Source organism: Orcinus orca, chromosome 3, assembly GCF_937001465.1.
Source record: "Orcinus orca chromosome 3, mOrcOrc1.1, whole genome shotgun sequence".
In the NCBI taxonomy this organism is placed as follows: domain Eukaryota; kingdom Metazoa; phylum Chordata; class Mammalia; order Artiodactyla; family Delphinidae; genus Orcinus; species Orcinus orca.
The window spans coordinates 69,093,834-69,115,093 of record NC_064561.1 but is presented as its reverse complement, the minus strand read 5'-3'; the positions used below and the strand labels follow the sequence as shown (position 1 = coordinate 69,115,093).

The window sequence follows — 21,260 nt, the reverse complement described above, 5'->3', positions numbered from 1 at the left end:
TACCAACGTTTGACTCCCCCTCCCTCCCTTTTTTTTCCCATTTATTAAATTAAAGAAACCTGAAGGGAAGCCAGACCAGAAGTTTGATCAAAAACAAGAGCTTGGACGTGTGATACATCTCAGCAATTTACCTCATTCTGGCTATTCTGACAGTGCTGTCCTCAAGCTTGCTGAGCCTTATGGGAAAATTAAGAATTATATACTGATGAGGATGAAAAGTCAGGTAATATACATGTTGAAGTTTTGAAAAAGATTATTTCTCACAGTGCTTTAAGTTTTTTGTTTCGTTTTGTTTTTTTAATATCCTCATTTGTAGTGAAGAAAGGGTGGGGAGGTAATTTGGCATCCAAGGTGGAGTGGTTCTTTAGCTTATTATAGATAAATTTTCTAGCCAAGTGGTAGTTGTTTAAAAGTCATAGTAGGCGAATTCTATCAAACATTTAGAGAAGAGCTAACACCGATCCTTCTTAAACTCTTCAAAAAATTGCAGAGGGAGGAACACTTCCAAATTCACTATCACCCTGATACCGAAACCAGACAAAGATACCACAAAAGAAGAAAACTACAGACCAATATCACTGATGAAAACAGATAGAAAAATCCTGAACAAAATACTAGCGAACAGAATCCAACAACATATTAAAAGAATCATACACCGTGATCAAACGGCATTTGTCCCAGGGATACGAGGATTCTTCAGTATATGCAAATCAATCGATGTGATACACTATATTAACAAATTAAGGACTAAAAACCATATGATCATCTCAATAGATGCAGAAAAAGCTTTTGACAAAATTCAACACCCATTTATGGTAAAAACTCTCCAGAAAAATGGGCATAGAGGGAACCTTCTTCAACATAGTAAAGGCCATATATGACAAACCCACAGCAAACATCATACTCAGTGGTGAAAAACTGAAAGCATTTCCACTAAGATCAGGAACAAGACAAGGATGTCCACTCTTGCCACTCAGCATAGTTTTGGAAGTCCTAGCCACAGCAATCAGAGAAGGAAAAGAAATAAAATTGGAAAAGAAGAAGTAAAACTGTCACTGTTTGCAGATGATGTGACAATTTTCTACTCTACATAAAAAATCCTAAAGATGCCACCAGAAAACTACTAGAACTAATCAATGAATTTGGTAAGGTTGCAGGATACAAAATTAATGTACAGAAATCTCTGGCATTCCTATACACTAACAACGAAAGATCAGAAAGAGACATTAAGGAAACAATCCCATTTAACATTGCAAGAAAAAGAAAAAAATACCTAGGAATAAACCTACGTAAGGAGGCGAAAGACTTGTACTCAGAAAACTATAGAACACTGATGAAAGAAATCAAAGATGACGTAAACAGATGGAGAAATACACCATGTTCTTGGATTGGAAGAATCAATATTGTAAAAATGACTGTACTACCCAAAGCAATCTACAGATTCAGTGCAATCCCTGTCAAAGTGCCAATGGCATTCTTCACAGAATTAGAACAAAAAATGTTGCAATTCGTAAGGAAGCACGGAAGACCCCAAATAGCCAAAGCAATCTTGAGAAAGAAAAACGGAGCTGGAGGAATCAGGCTCCCTGACTTCAAATTATACTACAAAGCTACAGTAATCAAGACAGTATGGTACTGGCACAGAAACAGAAATATAGATCAACAGTACAGGATAGAAAGCCCAGAGATAAACCCACACACATATGGTCACCTAATTTTCAACAAAGGAGGCAAGAACATACAAGGGAGAAAATACAGCCTCTTCAATAAGTGGTGCTGGGAAAACTGGACAGCTTCATGTAAAAGAATGAAATTAGAACGCTCCGTAACACCATACACAAAAATAAATTCAAAATGGATTAAAGACCTAAATGTAAGACCAGACACTAAAACTCTAAGAGGAAAACATACGCAGAACACTATGACATAAATCACAGCAAGATCTTTTTTGACCCACCTCCTAGAGAAATGGAAGTAAAAACAAAAATAAACAAATGGGACCTAAGTAAACTTAAAAGCTTTTGCACAGCAAAGGAAACCATAAACAAGACGAAAAGACACCCCTCAGAATGGGAGAAAGTATTTGCAGATGAAACAATGGACAAAGGATTAATCTCCAAAATATACAAACAGCTCATGGAGCTTAATATCAAAAAAAACAATTCAATAAAAAATGGGCGGAAGACCTAAATAGACATTTCACCAGAGAAGACATACAGATGGCCAAGAGGTACATGAAAAGCTGCTCAACATCACTAATTATTAGAGAAATGCGAATCAAAACTACAATGAGGTATCACCTCACGCTGGTCAGAATAGCCATTATCAAAAAATCTAGGGCTTCCCTGGTGGCGCAGTGGTTGAGAGTCCGCCTGCCGATGCAGAGGAAACAGGTTCGTGCCCTGGTCCAGGATGATCCCACATGCCGCAGAGCAGCTAGGCCCGTGAGCCATGGCTGCTGAGCCTGCACGTTCAGAGCCTGTGCTCCACAACGGGAGAGGCCACAACAGTGAGAGGCCCGTGGAAAGGGTGTGAAAAGGGAACTCACCTGCACTGTTGGTGGGAATGTAAATTGATACAACCACTTTGGAGAACAGTATGAAGGTTCCTTAAAAAACTAAAATTAGAACTATCATATGACCCAGCAGTCCCACTACTGGGCATATACCCTAAGAAAACCATAATTCAAAGAGAGTCATGTACCACAGTGTTCACTGCAGCACTATTTACAATAGCTAGGACATGAACCAAATCTAAATGTCCATCAACAGATGAATGGATAAAGAAGATGTGACACATACATACAGTGGAGTGTTACTCAACCATAAGAAGAAACGAAATTGAGTTATTTGTAGTTAGTTGGATGAACCTAGAGTCTGTCAGAGTGAAGTAAGTCAGAAAGAAAAACGAATACCGTATGCTAACACATATATATATGGAATCTAAAAAAAAAAATGATGAACCTAGTGGCAGGGCAGGAATATAGACATAGAGAATGGACTTGAGGACATGGAGTTGGGGAGGGAGGAAGCTGGGGTGAAGTGAGAGTAGCTTCGACGTATATACACTACCGAATGTAAAATAGTTAGCTAGTGGGAAGCAGCAACATATAGCACAGGGTGATCAGCTCGGTGCCTTGAGATGACCTGGAGAGGTGGGATTGGGAGGGAGGCTCAAGAGGGAGGGGATATGGGGGTATATGTATGCATATGGCTGATTACCTTTGTTGTACAATAGAAACTAACAGTATTGTGAAGCAGTTATACTCCAGTAAAGCTCTATTTAAAGATTAATTCTCAAAGTGCTTTAAGTTTTGTTTGCTTTTTGTTTAATGTCCTCATTTGTAGTGAATAAATAAAGTGGAAAGTAAAGATCTTTTCTCTTGCTTGGTTAATAACACTATTTGTTTCCAGAGTTTGCTTCCAAAGATCTTCCTTTGTGTATATAGGTATACTTTTTCCCCTTACTTCATATGGGATTATATCATACTGTTGTTTTCCACATTATATGATTCCATTGAGTAAACTGTAATGAATTTAATTTCTTTAGTTGATGGATATTAGCGTTGCTAGTATTTTGGCTGTGCCATTAATGCTGCTGTGGACTTTGTGGCCTGTGAATTTATGCATTTGATTGAAGGGTACAATTTCAGAATTGGAATTTTGGATCCTGATACTTGCTTTCTTTAGTTTGATGGTGTCAAATTGCTCTTCAAAAAATACTATTCATTTATAGTCACACCAGCATTGTCTGAGAGTGAGATTTTTGCAAACACTGGATATTAAAGACTTTTCAAATTATGTGAGTTTAATGGATGGATTAAGTTATGTCATACTTGTATTTCATTTTTAAAATTCACAATAAGGAGAGCATCCTTTCTTTTTCGTTAACCCTTTTGTAGCAACATGAGTTTATATCCTTCCAAACTTTTATTTTTTAATTTTTTGTTATTTTCCTTAATGTATTGTGAGTGATATTTTCTAAGCTTAGTACTTTAATTACTTTTGCAAAAAGATTGCATACAGGTGGTTTAATATTTGGACAAGATACTTTGTAAATCTGACAAATTGCCCTTATTTCACTGGGTGATTTTTAACTCTTACTGCTGTCTCTATACTAAAGATTAAATTCTCCTAACAGGTAGAAAAAATAAGCTCTAAAATTCTGTACAATTCTCTGAAAAATAATGTCTTTGCTAATTTTTTTTTCAGGCCTTTATTGAGATGGAGACCAGAGAAGATGCAATGGCAATGGTTGACCACTGTTTGAAAAAGGCCCTTTGGTTTCAAGGGAGATGTGTAAAAGTTGACCTGTCTGAAAAATACAAAAAATTGGTACTCAGGGTATGTAGTATTTGATTCTACTTCATTATAAAGCTTGTTTTCATGCTTTTCAAGCCATGACATTCTTATAAACATTTTTATATGCCAAGAATATAGGGTAGATTTTATTTGAACAGAGTTCTGTTAATAAAATGTTTATTATTCACTGCTCTATTGAAATGTTGATTGTAATGAATTGGTAACTATATTCAGCTTAAATTCTTAGGTATGGTTACAGAGATTGAATAAGCTTAGTTGATATATAAAGGATGGTCATCAGTCATTAGTTAATTGGATAATTATACTACAAATTCTAATACATTTATTTAACTTCTGTAAAATTTTGTCTTTTAGATTCCCAACAGAGGCATTGACTTACTGAAAAAAGATAAGTCCCGGTAATTTCCCTTTGTGTGTTTGTCTGTGTCTGTGTCTTTGTGTACACTAGTATATTAAAAACTTTTGTTTTCCAGCTCAGGTGAATTAATTCAGATGTATCTTTTGGTTTCAGGAAAAGGTCTTACTCTCCAGATGGCAAAGAATCTCCAAGTGATAAGAAATCCAAAACTGATGGTTCCCAGAAGACTGAAAGTACAACCGAAGGTAAAGAACAAGAAGAGAAATCAGGAGAAGATGGTGAAAAAGATACAAAGGATGACCAGGCAGAACAAGAACCTAACATGCTTCTTGAATCTGAAGATGAGCTACTTGTAGATGAAGAAGAAGCAGCAGCACTGCTAGAAAGTGGCAGTTCAGTGGGAGATGAGACAGATCTTGCTAATTTAGGGGATGTGGCATCTGATGGGAAAAAGGAACCTTCAGACAAAGTTGTGAAAAAAGATGCAAATGCGAGTGCTTCAGCAACTGCCAAGAAAAAGCTTAAAAAGGTAAAGGAAGATTATGTGTTGACCTGTTTTAGTAGAAAATGAGATCAGATAAACGTTTCAAATTATATATATTAGGGTCACAGTAAAGAGAAGTCACTTATATTAGGAAAAAATAGATACGAATAATAAAAACATTGAACTCTAAACTCTGCAATAAATAGATTAAATAGGACTAATTTTCAAAAGAAAAATGTCAGTTCACAAAGGGAACTTTTTAGTAATGAAGGAGAAAGACTTAAAACTACATATGATTCTGTTTTGTAGTGGTAGTGTGTAAGTAGTAGTAGGCAGCCTTTTTTAAAAGATGGGGTATGAATTTTACAGTAACTTAACTGACCCAGGCCACTAAAAACCTTTTGTCAAAAATGGTTGAATTTGAAGAATTTTCCTATTAAAGAAATGTAACCTTGATTAGATATTTTAATAGGTTTTAAAACATTTTTTCTTAGAACACATGTCACATATAAGAGCATATCAGGCGAGTATCAATACAAAAATACGTACATAGTAAAAGAATAGTAACTCAAGAGACCCATGGTGTATTGACTACCTATGTTAAGGAGCCCCTTTGGAGCTCCTTAAGATAAATGGGTCTTGAAATGAGATATTTATAATCCTATTTCATTGGTTCCTTCTAAGCAGTACTCAGCTACTAGGAAACTAATACTTACCTCCAGTTTTTGATGGCTTGGTCAAAAAAGTTAGTCTTGAGATTCTTTTTCTGGCTGCTATGTTTGCACTCTTAAGAGCTGATAATTATTGAGTGCTTATTACATGCTGTAATTTTTCCTAAGCTCTGTGTGTGCTGATTAACTGATTCTTATAATTACCCTATGCCATAGATACTTTGTTATCCCCATTTCATGAATGAGCAGATCGAGATATGTTAAAATTGAGTAGATTGTGGTTATACTGCCTATAAATGGCAGAGCCAAAATCTAAACCAAAGCAGTCATGCTCCAGAGCTTGATTTTTAAACCACAGTGCTATTTTTAGACTGAATGTTCTCTAAGCAAGATTTATACCATAAGATACCTTCTTTGAAGGACATCTTTCAACTACCAAATCAGTTCTTCAATACATTGCCTAGCAGCAGAATAGTCTCAGAAAGTATGGAATATGAATGTCCTCATATTTATTTTCTGCTCTTTGTATGAGGCAAGCCTTCGATTATTTAGTTTTAAAACAGGCTAAGGTGTTTTTGAAAGGTTAGTAATTTAGAGGGGAAAAAGGAAGAAGTCAGCTTTTTTTTTTTTTTTTTTGAGAAAATGAAGGCAAAGACGCTATCCCTTTCCCTTCAAGTAAAGCAAATGGAAGGGATGCTGCAGGATAATTGTTGCAGAGTAAATTTGTCTTTCTTAACAGCGTCGTTTCCCAGGGAGTATGGAAGGTTTTGTCACTCTAGATGAGGTTGGTGATGAGGAAGATTCGGAACTTCAGAAACTTCGTAAATCGGGCATGGCATTTAAATCTGGTGACAAAAATGATGATGGTTTGGTTGAAATTAAGGTGGACAAGATCGAGGAACTTGACCAAGAAAACGAAGCAGCGTTGGAAAATGGAATTAAAAATGAGGAAAATACAGAACCAGGTGCTGAATCTGCTGAGAATGCTGATGATCCCAACAAAGATACAAGTGAAAACGCAGATGGCCAAAGTGATGAAAACAAGGAGGACTATACAATCCCAGATGAGTATAGAATTGGACCGTATCAGCCCAATGTTCCTGTTGGTGAGATTTAAGGCTTTGTTCTTCCCCTCTTACCCTTCCAAAACTCTTATTAAATAAGATTTTTTAAATTGGTCTTACATAAGCTCTGATAACATTCTTAATTTACTTCTATGCAAAACAGTTTGTAAATCTTAATTGGAACATTCTTTTTTCCTCTTACCCATGTCTCGTGATTTTGTATTATCTTTTGTTACCATTCCATAATATGTTCTCTTTTCTCATAAAGTTTTCTGAGAATTTCACATTGCTTTTTGTTTTGTTTACCTTTTCTATTTCAATATTTTTAAGAGAACAGTTAGGTGTGGGACCTTAAACATCAATTAAGTAAAAACTATTAACAATGTCATGGTTTTGGTTTTGTTTTAGCTTAGGCTACATTAGACTTGTCACAAATGTTACCTCATTCAAATTACATTGACAGGAAAAAAAGATTTGAGAACACTATTGAAATCTTCAGTTTACTGAATTTGTAAGAATGTATGTTTGTGTTCTAGGTATAGACTATGTGATACCTAAAACAGGGTTTTACTGTAAGCTGTGTTCACTCTTTTATACAAATGAAGAAGTTGCAAAGAATACTCATTGCAGCAGCCTTCCTCATTATCAGAAATTAAAGGTAAGGCTATATCTAAAAGAGGAGAGTTCTTTAGTGAAAACTAGCAAATCATGTAAGTTTATGGAAAGTACTGTCTGTGGACCCAGCATGCTTTATCCTGGAGATAACATTCTTTATTGATGGGCCTTGAGCAGTTTAATGAATTCTAGAAACATCTGTTAATTAAGCCTCTGTCTAGAAAACACTCTTAACTAAGTGTTGATAATTGAGTAATTTCTAAATTTATAGTTCTAAATGTTATAAATTCTTTGGTATAGTTAAAGTTACTTGAGTATTCTCAAATGGTTGTTAGACTGTGATTTCTCTAATTTGGATATTGGAGGCCTGAAAGCCAGCTTTATAAAGTGCCATATCCCTTCATACTTAATGATTTTTACATTGACTTTAAATTATTATATATTAATAATGACACTTCAGTAAGTTTCATGATCAACAGAATATAAAGATAAAAGGATACATTAAAAAAGCACAACATGGTAAAGCATAACAAATTTGTTTGGATATTTTGAAGTTTGGTGTTTTAGTTAGTGGCTTAAGGACTAAGTATTAAAATAAATAATGGGGAAAAACTTGAAAGTAAGAGTTAAAGAATTCATAATTGTAGATAACACTGATTTATAAAGTAGAGCATTAAGAACAGTGGTTATTTTCAGTGGTAGCAGCAATTTAATATAAATATTTTGTCTGCTTGGCTTAGTGGAAGGATCATTGAATAAATATATGTCATTTTAACTAAGTTCTTGAGGTGTAGCAGTACTTCTGTGTGGCTGTTACGGTCTTTGATCATCTCTGTAAGTTAGTCTTAATTGCACATTAAATAACTTTCATGTTTTACCATTTTTCTCCCATGCCTTACTGTGGTGTCCAGTTTAGTTTCATACCTGCCTAATAAGAATAACTGGATCTTAAAAGTATTGATAAGGTTATAGTTAAATTAGACTCAAGTCCCTAAACATGGATAGAATATTTTGTTTTGGAGTTAATCCATTTGTTATGTTTCACTGCGGTGACTTAATCCTTGTAAAAAAAATTTTTCTATTTTCTTTTCAGAAATTTCTGAATAAATTGGCAGAAGAACGCAGGCAGAAGAAGGAAGCTTAAGATGTGCAAGAAGCTTAATGATTTCAAAGAAAATAATGGTTCTTTGTTTTTAAATGTTAACCTTTTTTAAATACAATACAGATAGTTAGAAAACTATTGTACTCTTTTGTTATAGTGGAAAAATAATAGACGTCTGTTCATGTGTTAAGTGTTATAGCAAAAATACATATACGGTTAAGTTAATGAAGAATTGTTTTTGTTTTATCAAAATGGTAACAGACAGAAATACTTGTTAGAGACTGACTTCATATGCTACTTAAGACACTTGCACCACTAAGAAAGATACGTAGAAACATTCAGAGAAGTGAAATTTAGTAGTTCCAAGCTTCAAAGAAATGTCAAAACTTTTGATTCCATTCAATAAAGAACAAAACCAATTGTATTTTTATTACTTTCATCTGAAACATTCCACATTTTAATCTGAGCCTTGCAGACTTTTCATTTGCAGTTCGAAGCATTTTTGGTTTTGTTTCAATTTTTGAGAACTTCATTAATGTGAGATTGGTAATTAAAATGCAGGTGCAGTTTTCTTTTAATGTCATGCTGTTTAGGTAATAAGAAATACTAAGTAATTGGCTTTAGATTTTGTAATTTTTTCCCTAAGTTCCTGCTAGATTTCGTATTCTAGTAGTCATTGTCTTTTTCAGTGAAATGTAAAAATATTCCCATTCTCTTTGACCAGTATTAATTTCTTGAGATATTGCTTGTCACTTGAATCCTGTAGCTGTCATACATCTGGTATAAGCACATTTGATTTTTGAAGTGTGTAGACCATCTCTTCATATTTTCAAGATGTAATTTTACATTTCTGCATTTTAAAAACAGTTTGGCCATAATCTTAGACGCACGCTTCTAATTCATATACTGCATATGTGACCTTTGTGAACAGAAATTTGCATGTATAATCTGTGTTTACTTGTAACTTTCTGGTTATATACTGCTTATATCTGTGGATTCAAGTTTCTGAAGTGAGTACCAATAAAAAAAAAAACCTAGGCCATGTTCATTGGTTATACATGTTTGAAATGTTAACCAATATATTTGTCAGTTGTGGTTTTTATTCACTGTTACACTTTTTGCATGCTTTAACATTATTACATTTTTAATTTAGAGTGTTCTAAAGACTGCTACTAAAGATCTGAGTTTTAAAGCTTTTAGTGCTGGTGGATTTCTTGTTCCTGTTACATAACTGAAAATGGGACTCTTCATAGTTTTTGTTTTTTTGGTTTTTTCTTCATAGTTTTTTAAAACCTTGGAGTTTTAAGATGTTACGGGTGGGGAAATGGTAAAAGCTCATGTTTAGACATGTCTAAGTATTTAACGATAAAATTGGAAGTAACATGGAATAACAAGAATTGGTTTTACCAGCCTTTCAAAGTTGTTGGGATTATAGGTATAAGAAATTATTGTCAAACAAATTTTTAATTAAAATAAGAATTTAAGGGATTCTCTTTGAAACTCTTAGGTCCAAGTGTATTAAAGGATATATCAAATAGTTGAAAGAAATACTATGATCTACCACTGAGGGGCAGATGACACTTTTTTAAATGTAACATGCACAAAAAATCCTTGCCAGTTTACTTCTGTAGTTTAATTTTGGCCTTTACTAATTACCCGCTTTTGTTTAACTCCAACTTTTAACTAACAGCAGCTACACAAAGCATTTTGTGTACACAAATCAAGGAATCCCTTGATTGTTTTCTGTCAATGATAACTTTTTTCATAGATCCTACTTTGTTAGATATACCAAGTTGGAGAAAAGAATGTTTAATATCTTCATTTGATAGCATTTGAAAGCAGAAATTCTCATAAATTGCTAGTGATTAATAAATCTGTAACAGCTATTTCCCAGATTACGGCAAACCTTTATTTAAGAGGAATGTTTCCACTTTAACCAGCTATAAAGTTGAAAATTTTCCCACTACCATTTTAGTTTTTAGTTTAATCTGCTGTTAATCCTGGGTAAAGGAAACTTTTTTTTTTTTCCCGCGGTACGCTGGCCTCACTGTTGTGGCCTCTCCCGTTGCGGAGCACAGGCTCCGGACGCGCAGGCTCAGCGGCCGTGGCTCACGGGCCCAGCCGCTCTGCGGCATGTGGGATCTTCCCGGACCGGGGCGCAAACCTGTGTCCCTTGCATCGGCAGGCGGACTCTCAACCACTGCGCCACCAGGGAAGCCCGAAGGAAACTTGTAAACACCTTCATGTTTGTTTTACAGTTTTAACCGATTGTTGATAAATTTGGCATATGAGAGTGATCCTGGTAAGGCTTGAGTTGGCTAGCTGTAGTATTGTGTATCTTAAAAATAATTTTAAGATTTTATTAATGAGGAAGGTGAATTTCTGGCTATAGAGTACACCAGGAGGTACCTCCTCTAGAAAATGGTATGATTGCAAGGACCTTTTAAAGGTTATATCCTTTCTCTGAATTCTTTTACCCCTTAGGGTGATGGGGACAAGTAAAGGATGTATACCCTATTAAGTATTATGGTGGCATTAAGTTTATAAAAGGGGAAGGGTACACATATTTATGCCTCACCTTGTTCACAGTGCATTTTTGGTGGCTTTGACCTGTAAAAACATCATGAATAAAAATTGTGACAAAAGAGGCTCACGGTATGTAGTAGAAATCTGTAGAAACACTACAGATTATATTTTTAAATCAAATTAGTAACAAAATTGATATAGACAGTTTGGTTAGGATAATATGCACTAGGGCTAGGAGTGAGTAGCTCTGTACTCTTCTGTATTGGTCTCCATCACAGAAAATGGCCTAGGATAGCTGAAAGCTCAAAGTATTGAATGGTTACGCATTTGAGATTATATTCCCTTGACAAGGACCTTGAGCTGTTTGTTGAGCTGGAGTGCCTCTCCAGTGTGATGCAGGTCCTTTGACTGTCATGGGTAAGACCAAGATTCTTATCCAACATGGTATGTAAACAAAATGGTTCTGTGAATTCTTTTCCTTTAGTGGTTCTCAAATGTTAGCATGCATCAGAATTACCCGGAAGCTTCATTTAAACATTGCTGAGCCCTGTTCTTAGAATTTCTGATTTGCTAGGTGTAGGGTGGGTGTTAATAATTATCCATCTTTCAAGTTACCAGGTGATGTTGATGTCAAGGATAGAGGCCACACTTTGATTGGTTTACCTGTAGCTGAAGTGTTACTGCTAGGCAGTTGTAATCAAACACCTGGTTTAGATAACTGTTGCTTGAAGTACTGGTTTTGCTACTATTAAAAACTGAAAATAAGGGGAATGTTGGAAAATAATCATTATTTGGGGGCACTCGCAAAGCATTTTTTAAAGAGCCGTTAATGGGAGACACCCACTTCAGAGCCCTAGATACTGCTTTCCCAAGTCAACCCTTTGTCTTTTGCTTGGAACATTAATAAAATCTTGAACAGCTAATTTACTGAAGTTTCAAGTGAATGGCAAAATGGAAGTAGGTACCTCTCATCACTCCATGTATAATTTGCTGAATTATAAACTTTATAGTTGACACAGGCTAGAGCTCAGTTAAGGTACTAGTTAATTTGGAAAAGTTCTGAGGGAGAGGACTGTCAGGTAATACATGATTAATTTTTAAAAGGCTATATTAATACTTTTAAAAGGCTTTATCTTAAGACGTTTTAGTCCTGGCCTTCCCTTGAAATTACAGTTCTTGCCTTAGATTTATAATTTCCATACAGTTTAAGAATTCTGCAAAGTCACATGTACAGTAGAGAATGGGAAAATTGAAAGGCAGTATGTTACATGTAGTAGAGAAATGTCAAACGTATCCATGACAATAGCATTTGTAAACTTCGGGTGAAAATTGCTGCCATTAGATACAAGTTTAATGATCTTTGAACCATCTTGTCATTGTGCTTCATACATGGCAGCATTGATGTATTGGTTCTGAGGACCTGACCAAATGGATATACCAAGAGCAGCAGGAATGTCCTACCTTTGACAAGGACAAAATACTGAAGTTTCAGTCATTGCACCTGACTATCAAAAGTAGGGCCAATTTCTATTTGCTCTATTAGCAACCTTGCTAGGGTTGTTAAATCACAGCTACTTCCTTGGCAACTACTACCAACTATGTTCTTGATATATGTGTCCCCCCCTTTTTTTCCTACACTTTGTATCAAGTTAAGCCCTAGTTCATGCTCTGTGTGCACTCTATTTTGTGGTATGAAAACCTGTGGAAAGGAATTGGGAGTTTAAATGATTCTTGGTGTAATGGATGGTGAAACTTTAGTGAAGACCTAACTGATTTTCCTGATGGTGGCTGCTTCTGCTCGCAAGTACAAGGTGTGTTTCTGACCCATCTCATTTTAAGTAGCTGGGCTGTGCAAAACCAGCAAGGATGGGCTTGGCTCAGACTGGAAAAGAGGAATTTTTTCTTCCTCATATCACCCTTCTGCAAAAACCTTTGCTTATTTTACATTTACAACTTTATACAAATTTGATCCTCTTTTTAGGATAGTTTTTTGTTTGTTTGTTTGTTTTGCGGTACGCGGGCCTCTCACTGTTGTGGCCTCTCCCGTTGCGGAGCACAGGCTCCGGACGTGCAGGCTCAGCGGCCATGGCTGACGGGCATAGCCGTTCCGCGGCATGTAGGATCTTCCCGGGCCAGGGCACTAACCCGTGTCCCCTGCATCGACAGGCGGACTCTCAACCACTGTGCCACCAGGGAAGCCCATAGGACAGTTTTTTTTTTTTAATACACAAAATTTACCATCTTAGCCTTTTTTTTTTTTTTTTTTTTTTTGGATAGGTAGGAAGTGGATTTATTTAGAGAGAAACACTCCACAGAGTGTGGGCCATCTCAGAAGGAGAGAAAGGCCAGTCATTTTTTAATAACTTGCTTTATTCTGTTAATACCATAATTCACTTAACCAATTCCCTATTGATAGGCTTTTCAGTTTCCTGGTTGTTTATAACATAGCTATGAATACCCTTACGTATCTATATATATGTCCGATTTCTTCCCCATACATGGAGTGTTTGAGTCAGAGGATTTACACGTTCTACATTTTGATAATTCGGGGAGAGTGGGAACCTGTTCATAGCCATCCTATGCCTTCATAACCATCCTCTCCTGATTCCTACTTCACCTTCCATCTCAAGTTAGAATTGTTAGTGCCTGAGACGGTTGAATGTCTGCAGCATTTTAAAACTGCACCTCTGATGGTTCCATTGCAGTGTCTTTCCTCATCATTGGCAAACTTATTAGCCTTCATTATTGTGATAGTGTTTTCCATTCATAGACCATCATCACCACCATCCAGGCATAGCATAAAAACATGACAGTACCCTGGGCCCATCAGGCTTTCTCAGCTACAATGGTGAACTCACAGTGAGCTGGGAATTGAGATCTATAGCCCCTTTGTGTGAGAAAAACAACATAAGCCTTTGAATGGTTCAGATTAAAATAAGCCAGGATTTAGCAAAGATTATTTTTCAACATAATTTACATGGGTTGTGTTAATAAGTTCCATTTATCTCCATGATTAGCTTTAAGATTGCCAGAGTCATCTACAGATTAAACTACCTATTTTGATTTTGTTCTCCCTCCTGTTCATGCCTCTTCTAGCCTCGAGTTGATAGTTCCGGGTTCCTTGAATGAATCATGCTCCACAGACCAGTAAAACAGCACCATCTTTCCAGAGCTGTTGGCTCAGCAGGCAAGAAAGCCAAGCCCTTCCAGTTTAGGATACAGATCTGCAAATGTGGCCAAAGTGGTTGACCAAGGGACAACTGCCAAACTTTCTTTGGAGCTTTGGGTGACTCAAAGCAGTTTTGTTTTTTTGGTTTTTTTTTTTTGCGGTACGCGGGCCTCTCACTGTTGTGGCCTCTCCCGTTGCGGAGCACAGGCTCCAGACGCGCAGGCTCAGCGGCCATGGCTCACGGGCCCAGCCGCTCCGCGGCATGTGGGATCTTCCCGGACCGGGGCACGAACCCGTGTCCCCTGCATCGGCAGGCGGACTCTCAACCACTGTGCCACCAGGGAAGCCCCAAAGCAGATTTTTAATCAGTGAAATGGCCCTAGAGAGAAGCCCTCGCTTGGATTCAAGAGTTTCATGGAGGGAACTTTTTTTTTCTTTAGTTTTAGCAGTTATAAAAGCTTGTGGTTTTTTAAAGATTCAAGTTGTACAAGAGAGTAAAAAGATAAATCTCAGTCCCTCATTTTACTTCCCCAAGGGGAAGAAGTTAGAAGTTTTTGTGTGTCCCCTGTCAAATACAATGTATATTCGGAATTTTCTTACACATACTATACACTGTAGCTTGATTAGCATCACTAAAAATATATTGGGACTTGCCAGTGATGAAGCAAGGAAGCATGGATTAGAGTAAAGTGTGCGGGGCAGCCCATCCAAGATCATGGACAAGGAAATTCTTGGACCCTTAGGTCTCACCCTTCTATCTTACCTCTGGACAGAGTATTTCCTCCCTTAGCCTGGGCACCATATATATATCGGTAATTTGCGCCTGTGTGTTAAGATCTAGCTTCAAAAAGTGTGTTCCTGAACGTGTATGAGTGCAGGTGCTTGTAGATCAGTTAACATGCCTCTGTGAATTTGTCTTAGTTTATTATTTCTGTGTTATGTTTCTGTGTCAGGATCTCTGGATATGGTTTGGTACATGTCACTCGTAGTGTGACGCTGTGTATCACGTTTGGTGTGTGTTCCTGGGTGTGTGAGTGCGCTGTCGTTATCTAGATGTTCCTATTTGATGTCAGTGTGTTTGAGGTAACCGTTGCGGTGTGAATAGTCCACGTCTGTGTATCCTTTCTGGGTCTCCTTCCCAGCTCCCCCACTCACTGCATCCCATCATTCTTGAAGGATGGGCGGTTGTGGGGACACTGGCCCAGCTCCACTTCGGTTTTCCTGAGAGAACACGACAGGACTCCCACTGTTCCCCGCGGCCGCCAGGGTACGCCGGAAAGGCCGTTGCGCATGCACATGTGTGCAGCTTGGGCGACGAGAACTTTGAGGTCGCCCTTTCTCTCCCGCGCGCTCTCTGGCGGCCTCGGAGGGCAACGATGACAAAACGAGAGGCGGAGCCGGCGGCGACGGCGGAAGTGAAGTCACTTCCGGGCTGGGGTGTTTGTTTGGACTGGAGAAGGGAGGCGGCGGGCGAAGCGCGCGTCGAGCGGGGTAGCGGCGCTGCCTGTGGAGATCCGCGGAGGCCGACCGGATTCGTTGGCTGCCGTCCCCGCTGCCGTGCACTGGGTGAGGGGTTCTCTCGGGCGGAGCGGCGAGAAGGGTGCGGCGGCCCGGCGGTGGAGGGGCAGCACCTCGGCGACGGCTGAGGGGCCTAGAGGGTCCCCTGGGTTGTTGGCTACCAAGCCTGTATGGCCCCCATTGTTCCTTGCCTCTTCCAGCCGAGTCTGAGGGATGATCTTGGACCGACTTAGTCTCTTTCTTCTCTGAGAAATGGCCGTCGCTTTTTTCTCATTGTCATTATTATGGTTTGGATCTCGCAGCTCTCTATCCGGGTCCTCGGTGGCGCGCGAGGGTTGCTGGGATAGCACTTTCTCGCGTGCTCCCCCTCCAATCGCTTCACCCACCCTCCGATACCCTTTTCCCCTGCCCCCCACTGCCGCCTCGGCAACAAAGCTCATTGTTTCTCCCCACTTTACGCCTGCGCGTCGCCACGCGCAGCCCCTACTTGCTGCGCTTGCGCGTTCCTCCAGAAGCTTGGGTGGGGGAAGAGAAAGGGGCGGAGGGACTGGCGGGCTGGCGATAGTCCTAGGGGAGCATTCTGTAACCGTCCATGAGCCTGTACCTTTCTGATGATCCCCTTTCTCCGGTTTCTTCGCCTTCCCCTGACCCTTATTTTTAGTTACATTGTATTCCGTGCTCGGGATAGGAGGGCCTTTGGAGTACTGGCAGCTCCTACTCCAGGACTGTTTTGAACCAGATGAACCCATCCAATTCACATTCTTTTGACTTTGGTTATCTCACTTTTTAATTTCTACTACTGTGCTTATTCTCTCCCACCATCAAAAATATATGGCTTCTGGTAAAGTTGTTTGTTTCAAAACATTTGTTGAAGCAGTCAGCAATGGTATTCTCTAGTAACTGCAAAAGGTGGCCTTTTCTGCTTCCTTTTGTTGTCTTATTTTCCCTGATTTTGCAACCCCATCATCTTACAGAAACCGCAAACTCTAGAAAGAATTTGGATTCCAGTATGCCGTGGGATGAGGTCTAACAGCTGACAGCTTTTGACATTTCAACAGAAGACAGATTCCCATTTTGCATGTGCTGGTTAATCTTGTTAACCTGATAGCATAATTTGTCACAATTTGCCTTTGAGCAGTTGGTCGGGTGTTGGTTTGCCTTTGAAATTTCGTGGGCTGCAGGTTATGTTTGCAAATAAGGGTCTCTCAGGGTTTTTAATGAGATTCCTAGTGTTTGCTGTTTTGTGCTTCTGTTTCTGGTTTGTGAGAGGATATTTGGGGCAAATTAGTCTGTTTATATTACAGAACTTAATTGTGAACTTGAACAGAGCTTAATTTTTTCTCACAAATAAGTGTCTATGATAAAAAGATAGGTAACCCCCCCCCCCAAAAGTATAGCCTCCTTATCTGTTTCTTTCAGGGATGGGAGCTAAGTGAGTTTCATATTTATTATTAACCTGTGAAATAGGCAGGGTAAGTTTTTTTTTTTAATACAAATTTTAAAATATTTATTTATTTTTGGCTGTGTTGGGTCTTCGTTGCTGTGCGCGGGCTTTCTCTAGTTGCCACGAGTGGAGGCTACTCTTTGTTGGGCTGTGCAGGCTTCAGTAGTTGTGGCATGTGGGCTCAGTAGTTGTGGCTCACGGGCTTAGTTGCTTCGCAACATGTGGGATCTTCCCGGACCAGGGCTTGAATCCCTGTCCCCTTCATTGGCAGGCGGATTCTTAACCACTGTGCCACCAGGGAAGCCCTAGGCAGAGTAAGTTTTATCCTGCCCATTTGGAAATCAGGAAAATAGAAATTTGAGAGGTTATTTTATTAGGCACATATTTCCATAGCACTTAGTAATGCCAGGCATTGTTCGAAGTACTTTTACAAGTCTTTAATCTTTCATGTCTGTAGGCAGTAAGTACTACTGTAAAATGAAGATTATAAATGAGAAATGTGAAGTAACTTGCCCAGTGTTACATAGCTAATAAAAGCTGGAATTCAAATCCAAATACTCCAGAGATTATGTGCTCTTAACCACTATAGTGTGTTGCCTGGGATTTAGTAGTATATCCAAGGTACTCTAGGTGGTTAGTGGCATATCTGGGACTTGAATCAATGCAAGGTTAGAGTTGTCCAAGTTGTCATCTTTGTGATCTGGATCACCCTGTTGCACAGATGCATTAATAGTTTGTATATGTTACAGCCTGAGGTTCAGTTCCAATAACTCAATCTTTTTTCTTAATGTCTTCATCGTTTAGAGTGGTGCTGTCCAGTAAGATAGCTACTAAGCACATGTCTGTTGAGCACCTGAAATGTAGCAAGTGCAACTGAAGAACTAAAATTTTAATTGTATTGAATTAAAATTAAATTTAAATAGCCACATGTACCTGGTGGCTACCACATTGGATAGTGTGGGTTTATTTGAATTGCCTTTGCTTTTTATTTTTTGTATCAGTTTTTATAAATAAGGATGGTATTTCTGATGTGCTTTGAGCTTTTATCAGCAGTGTTGAGCCATCCTTACTCTGACCTGATCACCCTGGTTACACTACAGTTGAGATTAGGGTTATACTCTCTGGGACTTTTCTGTGACATTGTTTCACTCCTACAGATGTTTGGACCTATTATTTTTATTTATACAAATTGATATTTGCTCTAAGTGTTTAATAATACTATTATGTGCCAGGCTGTCTGCCTAGGTACAGATGGGGAACCTGAAACACAGAGAGGTTAAATAACTTGCCCATCGTCACATGGCTAGAAAGGTAGCCTTGTTCCAGAGCCCCTTTTTTGTTTTTTTCATTTTATTTTTATTTGTTTATTTTTGGTTGCGTTGGATCTTCGTTGTTGCGCGCGGGCTTTCTCTAGTTGCAGTGAGAGGGGACTACTCTTCCATTGTGGTGCGCAGGCTTCTCATTGCAGTGGCTTCTCTTGTTGCAGAGCACAGGCTCTAGGTACGCAGGTGCAGTAGTTGTGGCACACAGGCTCTAGACCGCAGGCTCAGTAGTTGTGGCGCACGGGCTTAGTTGCTCCGCGGCATGTGGTATCTTCCTGGACCAGGGATTGAACCTGTGTCCCCTGCATTGGCAGGTGGATTGTTAACTACTGCACCAGCAGGGAAATCCCAGAGCCCATGCTTTTAATCGTTCCTTTATACTGCCAAACATTAAAGCAAAATATTCAGCGCTGCTCACAGACTTCTGAATTAAATACAGAGGCTGATGCAGAAATTTCTTTATCTTCTCTAATTAAAATACATACGTATACAATATATATGTGTACAAATAAGGTTAAGGAGTCTACTGTAGTTCAAAGTAGAGTCCAGTGGAATAAGAAAAGGTGTTATGTCTGTCTGGTCAGTTTTTTTATTTTGGGGGGTTTTGGGTTTTTTTGGCCGTGCCATGGCTTGTGGGATCTTAGTTCCCTGACCAGGGATCAAACCCAGGCCCCCAGCAGTGGAACCCCGGAATCCTAACCACTGGATCACCAGGGAATTCCCTGTGGAGTCAGTTTAATGAAAGAAGCGGAAAGAGAATCCTGTTTGAATTTTAATGAGAATTTTTTTTGAAGAGTTAATGTTTTTATTTTTTTATTACAGTTTTATTGAGATATAATTGAAATATAGCACTGTATAAGTTTAAGGTATACAGCATAATGATTTGATTTACATGTATCATGAAGTGTTTAATGAGAATTCTTAAGAAAGTAGGGGGAGACTTTCTAAAACTTAAAAGATTTCCATATTTTAAAATTTTGTAGGGACTATGAAAGGATGGACACTGCTGGAAACCAGTATGTGTAAGAGGCATTTCAGAAGGGAACAAAGAGCTGAAGTAAAGAGTTTGTAGATTTAAAGTTCCAGGCATCAGAAAAAACAGCTCTCACCTAACCAGAATCTGGCAAAATCTCTGAATTTAGGTGTTAGGCTCTCATATCAGGCGTGATGTAAACAGCATGTTTACAAAAGAAAGAAAATTCATTTTCTACAATAGTGAAAGTTGGAATATTCGTAGGTTATTGATAGAAAGGACAAGTCTAAATCTGTCCCACTTAATATTACTGTTCAAATATGAAAGCAAAAGACAGTTTCAGACATGAAGTAGCTTAGAAATTTATATTCTCAGGTAACCTTTTGAAGAAATATTAAGGCAAAATAAAGGTGTCAAGTTAGCGGAAGATGATTATATATATATATCATATATATATATATGATTATATATATATAAGGGAATACCTAATAGTGTAGATCTAACAGTGCTAAATTATTTCTACAAAACTCAGGATATGGGGTGGGGAGAGGAAGTGGGTAAGTAAAATCATCCTAAAGGTCTTGCTTTGTCTGGGAGCAGGGATTGGGTTGGATATATTGAAGAAGATAAAGCATTCTAAATGTCTTGAGTTGGTTTGAGGGTGTATAGAGTATTTTTTTAATTGATAGGAAACTGTTCAAACTAATTTCACAATAGATATAAGTCAAATCATTGTGCTGTACACCTTAAACTTCTACAGTGCTGTATGTCAGTTATATCTCAAAACTGGGGGGAAAAAACCAACTGAAATTCCACAGTAGTTTGTAAGTTACAGAAAATAAATCAAGTATTTTTTTTAATCTGCTTAAAATAGTAAAGTAAACATTACAGGAATAGAATGTAAAAAGAAGCTATAAGAAAGCTAAATATGAAGTTACGATGAAAGACAATACCAAGCATCAGTTACAAAAATGTTAATTCCCTGTGAGACAGATCCTCAGACTGGGTCAAGTAATCTAGCTGTTATAGTACAGGACTTGAATATATTGCTTTCAGAATTTAACAGGTAAAGTTTAAAAAAAAGAAAGAAAAAAAAGATCAGCCTAATATATATGCATCATTTTTTTATGTAAGAAATAGAAATCACAACAACAAGGTCCTAGTGTATAGCACAGGGAACTATATTCAATATATGTGAAACCATAATGGAAAAGAATGTAAAAAAAGAATGTGTATGTGTATAACTGAGTCACTTTGCTGTACAGCAGAGATTGGTACAACATTGTAAATCAACTATACTTCAATTTTAAAAATTCACAGAAAACAAAAGAAATGGAAGTTACACATTTTTCTCTTTAGGCCCAAGGAACATTTTGCAAAAATCATTAGTTGCCTGCAAACAAAACTGTAATAAATTCCCAAAAGTGAAGGTTTTCTGGCTGCATTTTATAACATAATAAAACTAGAAATCAGGCATCAAAAGGTAACCAAAAGAACCTTAACCACTTGGAAATTAAGAACATTCTTCTGAATAATCTCTGGCTTATTATAAATTAAATAATTTGTAGTTACCTAAAGTTGGTAACTGTATGCTATATTAAAATTTCTAGGGAAAATTCATAGATATAAAATTTTTGTGAAAGCTTGAAAATAAACATTTGTCAACTTGAAAAACAAAGAGCAACAAATTGA

General features: G+C 37.9%; 2 protein-coding genes across 8 annotated transcripts in view; both read left to right on the top strand.

The window, feature by feature from the left end:
- Positions 1 to 9,815, top strand: part of MATR3 (matrin 3) — a 45,096-nt gene extending 35,281 nt beyond the window's left edge. For 6 of the 7 annotated variants that reach the window (XM_049708070.1, XM_049708064.1, XM_049708066.1 and 3 more), the window contains 7 exons: positions 56 to 223; positions 4,212 to 4,343; positions 4,677 to 4,720; positions 4,834 to 5,209; positions 6,575 to 6,941; positions 7,436 to 7,557; positions 8,608 to 9,815. In XM_049708070.1, coding sequence (XP_049564027.1) covers positions 56 to 223; positions 4,212 to 4,343; positions 4,677 to 4,720; positions 4,834 to 5,209; positions 6,575 to 6,941; positions 7,436 to 7,557; positions 8,608 to 8,658 — 1,260 coding nt within the window. In that variant the 3' untranslated portion in view covers positions 8,659 to 9,815. The remainder of the gene's footprint in view (positions 1 to 55; positions 224 to 4,211; positions 4,344 to 4,676; positions 4,721 to 4,833; positions 5,210 to 6,574; positions 6,942 to 7,435; positions 7,558 to 8,607) is intronic. The other variant, XM_049708068.1, reaches the window with a different exon arrangement.
- Positions 9,816 to 15,723: 5,908 nt separating this feature from the next.
- The window catches only part of PAIP2 (poly(A) binding protein interacting protein 2), a 20,669-nt gene continuing 15,132 nt past the window's right edge, over positions 15,724 to 21,260 (top strand). The window contains exon 1 of the mRNA XM_004280305.4: positions 15,724 to 15,877. The gene's annotated coding sequence lies outside the window, so the exon portion shown is untranslated. The remainder of the gene's footprint in view (positions 15,878 to 21,260) is intronic.